The sequence below is a fragment of the Drosophila ficusphila genome, unplaced genomic scaffold, assembly GCF_018152265.1.
Source record: "Drosophila ficusphila isolate 14025-0441.05 unplaced genomic scaffold, ASM1815226v1 contig_412, whole genome shotgun sequence".
Classification (NCBI taxonomy): domain Eukaryota; kingdom Metazoa; phylum Arthropoda; class Insecta; order Diptera; family Drosophilidae; genus Drosophila; species Drosophila ficusphila.
This window is the reverse complement of record NW_025064326.1, coordinates 1757525-1765789: the sequence shown is the minus strand read 5'-3', so window position 1 is coordinate 1765789 and position 8265 is coordinate 1757525. Positions and strand designations below refer to the sequence as shown.

The window sequence follows — 8265 nt, the reverse complement described above, 5'->3', positions numbered from 1 at the left end:
ACTTTTTTTTAGGTCATGGCTGCGGCGAAGAACAGACAAAATGCCTAATGCAAACTGGTCTCCCGACTCATCCACATGGCATCATCCCAGGCAGCGAACGGGGAAACAGCGTTGGATTCCAAATTTAGAAATAGTTAATTGACCAAACATGGATTTTCCCAAAATGTACAGTATAAGCCTAGCGAATAGTTATATTAAATAAAGGAAAATAAAATAAATATAAATAAATAAAATAAAACCATCGAAATTGTAGCATACTTTTGAGGGTTCATAAATATAAAAATAAAAATATCGAAATTGTAGCATAGGGGTCAGTCTGCTATGGTCTTTAGTATCCGATTCTGCAACACCTGCTCCGTGTATGTGTAAGCCAACGCAGTTGCTCTGTGGGAAAAAAATTAAAAATTTACTAATGATGCGGTTGGTTAGAGAATTGAAATACAAACTTTAAAATCTGATTGAATTTAGAAAAGTTATGGAATACAAATCGACAAAAAAAATAGCTTCGATTTTTTTTCTAATTTTCTAACAAACCGCATCATATTGTTAGAAAATTAGAAAAAAAATCGAAGCTATGATGAATTTTGCTATAAGGTAGTGAACCCATTGTATATTTCTGTTTTATTTTATTATTTCTAATTATTAGCAATGTTAATATTGGATAATTCCATTTATAAGAATTATTGTTATTGCTTCTATTTTTATTTTACAAAACGAAATACATTTGAATCTTAACAATTTTCCTGCGCTCTGATTCCATGAATATAAATCGAACAGTGTGGCAACGCATCTACAAGATTTTTAAATATCACAAAAGTGTGCTACAAAACTAACGTACTTTCAGATGCAATATCTTTTGCTCAGCATATAAGAAAGGTTTGAGAAAAAATATATTACTTGGGAACCCAAAAGTAAATAAACGTAACTCCAACAAAGGGTGATTATAAATAGCAATACTAACATTACATTTTTTTAAGTACTGATTTAGCCACATTGATTATTTCTCCCAGAATAACTTTATCTCCCTAAATTACTATCTTTTGGTTAGCTGCACTATCGATATACTGCTATCGACGGCAGTTCCAGTTGGAACGCTCCATGGGCAGCCCAGCAAGTGCATGGAACGCCAACTGCACTCTCCAATCAGAAACCACAACAAGCACTTTGATTAACCAAAACACGGCGCAATGGGAGATACGGTTATCGGAACTTATAGACGGGTTAACGACTCGTTCAATAGAACAACACACGATGGGAAGTACGATTATCGAATCTCTCGGATCGATCGGGTAACATTCTCATTCAGCGAAAAACTACGGCACGATGGCAACGTATCTATGCAGCGGAGTGTTCACTGTACTACTGTGGATTCTGGGGACTCCCTCCCCGATTTCAGCTGGTAATATTCTGGCCGTATACCCGCACTTTGGGTTCAGTCACTTCAAGGTCGTGATGCCCATTCTCAACGAACTGGCGAGTCGGGGACATGACATCACCGTGATCTCTTATGTGAAGAATCCCCAGGCGAAGGGCTATTCGAACTACGAGGAACTGCTGATCTCGGCACCGGATGAGGATCAGTCGAGCACCACTATAAACCTGGTTCCCCTGACGGAACACACACCCACCAGATCCTTGGAAGTGCTCATTCGGGAGTATATATCCCTTTTTGAAGAGGGTCAGGAGACCTGCAAGCATCTTTTCACCAGTGGTCACATAGAAAAGGTTATTAAGAGACACCAGAGTAAACCTTTTGATCTACTCCTCACCGAGTACTTCAACTCCGATTGCCAACTGGTGCTGGCCAAGCTACTGAATCTTCCCATCATTGGATTGAGTACCTGTGCCCTGATGCCCTACTACTACGATCGCATCGATCTGCCAGACACACCCGCCTTCGTCCAATCGGAGTACGTGGGATTCGCTGAGCCGCTGAACTGGCATGAGCGGCTGCTCAACTTTGCTCAGGCCAAGTTACTAAGACTCCTCTACAAGTATCACGCCAATGCGGCTGACAACGAGCTGGTTCGAAAGTATCTCGGAGTGGAAATAGATGTTGACGAAGTGGCTCGCACCCAGACAGCTTTTGTTTTCGGGAACCAGCACTATTCTCTGATGGGAAGTCGGCCACAATCACTGCAGTTCGTGGAAGTCGGAGGTGTGCACATCACCAAGGAGGCAGAAAAAGATCTACCGGAAAACATCACAAGCTTCCTGAATCAGTCCAGTGAAGGAGTGATCTTCATCAGCTGGGGATCCATGGTGCGAGCTTCGAGCATCGATGAGGAGAAACTAACAGCCATATTGGAAGTCCTTCAAAATCAGCCTTTAAGGGTCATTTGGAAATGGGAGGCGGACGAGACTCCAGTAGCAGATTCCTCAAAGTTTCTGTTTGTAAAGTGGGCTCCTCAACTAGCTCTTCTGTGTGAGTAAATTCCAAAACCTGGTTTCTGAGTAGTTTAAATATTCAAACCAGTTTAAATATGTAAATTCTATTTCAGGTCATCCCAAAGTGAAGTTGTTTTGGACCCATGGCGGCTTACTGGGAACTACGGAATCGGTTCATTGCGGCAAACCCATGCTGGTTACTCCGATTTATGGGGATCAGTTCCTAAATGCATTCTCCGTACAAAATCGTGGAATGGGTCTGAAGTTTGACTACCAGGATATCTCTGTTTCGAATCTTAGAAAGGCTTTTACTAAACTCAGCAATGAGAGGTATGTAGATTATAAAAAGTATTTTAAAAAAACTAAATTCTTATCTTTCAGCTACTCCCAACGTTCTGCTCAGATCTCGAAGATTTTCAATAACAGACAAAAGACTCCATTGGAGTCGGCAATTTGGGCTGTGGAACATGTTATCCAAAATGGTTTAATTGCTGCCGAACTTCTGCAATCTCCTGGCATTAAGTTAAATGGATTTATCTACTACTCTCTGGACAGCGTAGTCCTGCTCCTAACTCCCATAATGCTGCTGTTCATAATAGCAAGCTTCTGTTGCAGAAGAAGGCCTCCTAAGTCGGCCAGCAAGAAACTTGGCAGGAAACCAAAGAGATCTTAGGGCCTGAAGAGTCTACTAAGTACACATGACAATTTCTGTAACAGTAAATATATATTAGGCGTAGTCAGATCAGAACTCAGTAACGCAGGCGCTGCATGCAGTCCCTGCGGCACTCCTCGAAGGTCAGGAAATTGTTCTCAGTGGAGGCGCAGCCCGTGTAGAAGAAGCTCTCGCAGTTTTTGGTCTTTTCGTTGTAGGCATATCGCAGCTGGCGTCCTCGACACAAGCCAGGTGCCTTCGGCTGTCTGCAAGCTGGGAAAGCAAAATGAGATTTATTTAAAATAAAATAAAGATAAAGTTATATTTTTTGTTTACCTATACCCTGTTTGATTTCCTCGTGCGTCTGGTTTTCCAGGCTGGGAAGACCCAGCGAGAGGTTCACCACCAAAATCAACACCAGCCAAAGTTGCCTCCAGCTCAAAGGCGAGATCATTTTCACTGATTCATGCATATATCCACAAGCTGTACGATTTTGGGAAAATATATCCTCCGATATCTTCCTGTTGCACTTTCGATTTTCCGCTTGGGAGCTTCAGTTTTCCGTTGCGATCTGCACAAACGTCGGGCACAGAATGTTCTCATTTGGTTTCACTTGCAATTTGACAGATTTTTCTCGGCTTTCTCTGCCCAGCGATTCGTTTCTTCTTCCGTTTGTCACGTAGTTAGGTTTTCGTTTTGGCCAACTTCGTTTTCGTTTCGGCGTTTCCTATTCTTGTTGCATAGTTGCCACTGCACTCTCTGCCCGTCGAGTGAAAACGTGCAGAAGAGAACGGGCGACATAGGAAGTACCTTGCATAAGGTCAATTCGAGTGGCTTGCTAACAAGGTGTTCATTTCTTTTTGCACTTAAACAAATTACAGAGTGCTCTTCGAGTGTCATAATATTAGATATTACCTTTTAAAGAATACGAAGCTGATAAAACTTTAAATATAAATATGGTACCACAGAACTCATCGCATAAATTTGTTTATTCAATTTCTAACTGGTTTACTTATAAAAGACAATTAAAAGGGCGTAGGCGCATTATTCGTACAAATAGTAGACATGATCGCTAAGACTAATGAAAGATAGATCGGATAGATCGCTTGACAGCAGTATAACAATGTTTCAGCGGGTATGACGGAAGATCTTGGTCAGATGTTGCTCAAAAATGTTCTTACAGACTATAAGGCAACCCGATTCGTATGCGTTTTTCAACAAACAATGACGTACATAATTAGGTTAATAGTATTTAATAGATACAAGTAGAACGAATTTATACAATGCACATGGCTAACAGAGCTCTGGACCAGAGCCACGGACCTACTTACAATTTACACCGATTCCGGGCGCACTACACTCCACTCCACACTTCCTCACTACAAAGTAATAGTTATATAGTAAACTCGTTAATAAATTCATTGCGTTGCACATCATGGGATGACGTCACGGCGGACGTATCTACGATCTAAGTTCTAAGGAGCTGAGGCGATGGATGATTGTGCTTTCGTTGCGACTGCTACGTATCCTTTATCCTGTTTTTGGGCAGCTTTTCGGTGCGAGCTGCTGACTGTTGCTGTTGGCTTTGGCGTACATATGGCGCACTAAGATCAATTTATCCTCCCTAGCTGAATCTCCTCCGGGGTTTAGAGAGCGTCGTCCGGGAGCGGAGCTCCTAGAAGTCCTTGTCCCATCCCGTGACATCGTCCGGCGGAGGACCCTCCGGATCCGGGGGATAGTCGTCGAAGTTCGTGGTGTCCACCACGCTCTTCACCGCCGGCTTGATCGGCGGCTCCAGCGTGCAGTTCTGCAGGCCCCACCAGTAGAAGCCATCAAACCATCTGATCAAGGGGGGATTTTAAAATTAGTTTCAGCTTTTCATAGATTAAATAGATGGTATTACTTGTGCTTCTGGATCTCGCTGATTCCCCCGCGCTGGTAGCCCAGACGCTCGGCGGGATTGTCGCGACACAGCTTCTTGATCAGGTTGCTGGCGTTGCGCGTGATGTTCCTGGGGAACTCGATGGCGTCGATGCCCTTAAGTATGATGTTGTAGGTGCGCATGGGGTCGGAGCCCGTGAAGGGAGGGGTGCCTGTTAAAATGATTTAATTATTAATTAAGTTAGTTAAATAATAGTTTAATAACTCACCTGTTAGCAACTCGAACATGAGCACGCCCAGCGACCAGTAGTCCGCACTGATGTCGTGGCCCCGGTTGAGGATCACCTCGGGAGCCACGTACTCGGGGGTTCCGCAGAAGGTCCACGTCTTCCTGCCCGTCTGCAGCTTCTTGGCGAAGCCGAAGTCCACCAGCTTCACGTAGCCGCGCTCGTTGAGCAGCAGGTTCTCCGGCTTGAGGTCCCGGTAGATGATGTTCCGGGAGTGCAGGTAGTCGAAGGCCTCCACCACGCAGGCGGTGTAGAAGCGCGTGGTGCCGTCGTCGAAGTTCCCCTTGTCCCGCAGGATCGTCCAGAGCTCCCCGCCCAGGCAGCTCTCCATCAGCATGTAGAGGTACTTCTTGTCCTTGAAGGTCTTGAACAGCTTCACGATGAACTGGCAGTTGGCCTCGCCCATGATCTCCTTCTCGGACATGATGTGCTGCTGCTGGCGCGTCTCCACGATCTGCGACTTCTTCATCTGCTTCAGGGCGAAGGACCTCGAGCTGTCCCCGTTCGTCTGGACCAGCTCCACGCGGCCGAAGCCTCCCACTCCCAGGGTGGCGATGACGCGCAGGTCCGTGAGGTTGATGTCCCGGAACTCCTCGTTGATCCTGCAAAGGTTTGAGATTGTTAGTAGCTATTCATCAATAAAATAACCCTCCACCACATATTATCTCCTCTTGAAAACTCGAAGCTTTTAATAACTAACATTTGAAGCAGATTAGATGTTAATTGGCGACTTGAAACCCCTTTGATTATACTCTGTCGAAATTTGTATAGTAAGTACTGTTTGAAGTCAAAATGAATGTGGTAATTTCGTGTGGCGATCACCGGACTATCAAATAATTATACATCCCCACAGGCAAATAGATTTTTTGATTCCGAGGCGGTTCAACGACCTTCACGAGTTGTTTTTCAATTCCCAGTATCCCTTATCTTGATGGCTTCTAATCAGAGGCTTACTTTCTGCGCTCCATGGCTCCCTCGTCGTCGTAGCGATGCTTGATCTCGTCCAGATTGGAAATCAACTGATTGAAGGTCTCGCGATCGATGACCAGACAGCTGACGCCATCGGCGGACTCGCAAATAATGTTCGCCGTGCGCAGATCATCGCTGTTCGAAAATCAGAACGATTAATTAGGGATTGAAAATGGGATTACAAAGTAAACTCACCCCTGGAGGGCCTTCTCCCCGAAGAAGTCTCCTTTTCCGAGCATCCGGATGAACTTCTCCTCCTGCGTGTCCTGCTGCTTGATGGTCACCCGCACCTTTCCCTTCGAGATGATGAAGAAGGTGTCGCCGCGGGCTCCCTGGCGAACGATGTAGTCGCCCCGCTGGTAGTGCGTCTCCTCCAAGACGTCGGAGATCTTGATGAGCGTGTCTTCCGCCAGGTCTTTGAAGATGGGTACACTGTCGAGAGATAGAAGAAACTGTCAGTCTCATCCGAGATAATCTCCGGTTCGGTTCGGCTGAAGAAAGTGGTGTAATTAGTGGCCGATCCAGATAAGAGAATTCCCCAGTAATGGGCATCTATTGCTGACCCACATTGATCTGGAAACATCCACCTGAACTCCTCCCATTGTGTTTCTGCCTCCGGCAACTCTCCATATCTTCTGACTAATCAAAAACTAAAGCTAAGCAAGAAGTGGTAGGAAAAACCTTTGCAGGGGAATTGATTTTCTCTGTCAGTAGACCAAGATAATCGAACCTCCCATTCTGTTTTTCTTGTGAATGCACACATGCACCGGGAATCTATAGCTTCGCAGTTGCAGTTGCAGCTGCCATATCTCCATCTGAATCTCCCATCAGCCATTGCACTTTCATTTTCTGCCCGCTTTTCCGCTACTTCTCGGATCTGGAATAGGCAACGAGTACATGGTCGAGGCCTCAATTATGGTTTTTAGCAGTTTTTACGGACGACCAATTAAACGCGATTAATTTGCCGGTCACTCTGGGAAGTGAGACTGGAGGCTGGAAGCTGGCCAAAAACAGGTTGCCTTGGCCGTTTGAAAAGAAATTTCTACGCGTTCGTTGGCCGCAGCTTGCACTGGCTTTTCAGCCTGAGTTTTCAGTTTTCCGTTTTCAACTTCAGTTTAAGTTTGAGTTTGAGCCATCGCACGTCATATGTTTGGACGCCCATGACCATGACGATGCCGATGACGAGGTGGCCATAACGCTTCATCCGATCTGAAGAGGTGCCGGCTGTCGATGGGGCCGGAGAAAGTTACCTTGCTCCACTCGAAAACCTTGCACGATTTGAGAAATCACAAATCGACCGGGGCGCAGATGGGGGAAAAACAATCCTTAAGCTGAGCGATTTTTACATTTGCCATTACAGAGTAATGACCATACACGAGGTGCTCCGCGGAATTGATATAATTAAGTGCAAATGAACATTAATTACGCCCAAATTGCCAGTAACCAGTCGGCACCATCGCGGCATCGCCAATAAATCGCCGCAGGCGAGGCGCTCATTAAAATGCACATTAAACCGCCGATTGGCAATGGGGAAGTCTTGTCTTGGAGGGGCTGCTACTTCTGCTGGCTGCTGGCTGCTGCCAAAAGGAAACCCACCTCTTGAGGAAGTCGCTGTACTCCGCCTGGCGGATGAGACCCGTCCGCATCATGATCGTCTGGAAGCACTGCCGCTCGATGGCCCACAGGTTGCACTCGGTGATCGCCGTGATGGTCGCCGTCCGCTGGCAGTTGTACAGGATGGCCAGCTCGCCCAGGACCTTCGCCCCCGAGAGGGTCGAGAGGTACTTGCCCTCGCGGGACACCTCCACGCGGCCATCTGGGAAGAAAAGAGAATAAATCAAATTAGTCGGGGGAGTACGATGGAGGCTAACTAAGTACTAATTCAGCTACTATTCCATTTAAATAAAAAAAATGTAAATATTCTTTCTAGGTTCCAGAAATTAGTAAGTTACTATTCTATATAAATAACTTATTATGAAATGCCACATTATAATAGTAATAATAATATAATATACGAGTAAAAACAGTTAATGAGATTACTATTTAGAAATCAAGGGTAGTTCATAAAACCCAAACCATCTGAAAGAA

The 8265-nt window shown here is 45.3% G+C and overlaps 3 protein-coding genes across 3 annotated transcripts in view; 1 reads left to right on the top strand and 2 right to left on the bottom strand.

The window, feature by feature from the left end:
- The first annotated feature begins 1095 nt into the window (after window positions 1-1095).
- On the top strand, window positions 1096-3061 carry LOC108092386 (UDP-glucosyltransferase 2). The gene is made up of 3 exons (XM_017191945.2): window positions 1096-2425; window positions 2502-2718; window positions 2770-3061. Exons 1-3 carry the CDS (start codon window positions 1324-1326, stop codon window positions 3059-3061), a joined length of 1611 nt encoding a protein of 536 aa, XP_017047434.1. The 5' UTR covers window positions 1096-1323.
- Window positions 3062-3093: 32 nt separating this feature from the next.
- On the bottom strand, window positions 3094-3577 carry LOC108092387 (kappaPI-actitoxin-Ael3a). The gene is made up of 2 exons (XM_017191946.2): window positions 3377-3577; window positions 3094-3313 (listed from the first exon to the last, which is right to left on the bottom strand). The coding sequence occupies exons 1-2, from the start codon at window positions 3510-3512 to the stop codon at window positions 3138-3140; spliced, it is 312 nt and encodes a 103-aa protein (XP_017047435.1). The 5' UTR covers window positions 3513-3577; the 3' UTR covers window positions 3094-3137.
- Window positions 3578-4011: 434 nt separating this feature from the next.
- LOC108092384 (cGMP-dependent protein kinase, isozyme 2 forms cD4/T1/T3A/T3B) overlaps window positions 4012-8265 on the bottom strand; it is a 30498-nt gene continuing 26244 nt past the window's right edge. The window contains 6 exon segments of the mRNA XM_017191940.2: window positions 4012-4881; window positions 4944-5133; window positions 5191-5810; window positions 6163-6312; window positions 6373-6609; window positions 7774-7993. Coding sequence (XP_017047429.2) covers window positions 4716-4881; window positions 4944-5133; window positions 5191-5810; window positions 6163-6312; window positions 6373-6609; window positions 7774-7993 — 1583 coding nt within the window. The 3' untranslated portion in view covers window positions 4012-4715.

Excerpts from the sequence above, each read along its gene's own strand:
- LOC108092386 (XM_017191945.2), top strand. The coding sequence starts at position 1,324 with ATGGCAACGTATCTATGCAGCGGAGTGTTCACTGTACTACTGTGGATT. Across the intron at positions 2,426-2,501 it reads TCCTCAACTAGCTCTTCTGT|GTCATCCCAAAGTGAAGTTG; the intron begins GTGAGTAAATTC and ends ATTCTATTTCAG. Across the intron at positions 2,719-2,769 it reads ACTAAACTCAGCAATGAGAG|CTACTCCCAACGTTCTGCTC; the intron begins GTATGTAGATTA and ends CTTATCTTTCAG.
- LOC108092387 (XM_017191946.2), bottom strand. The coding sequence starts at position 3,512 with ATGCATGAATCAGTGAAAATGATCTCGCCTTTGAGCTGGAGGCAACTT. Across the intron at positions 3,314-3,376 it reads GGAAATCAAACAGGGTATAG|CTTGCAGACAGCCGAAGGCA; the intron begins GTAAACAAAAAA and ends TTGCTTTCCCAG.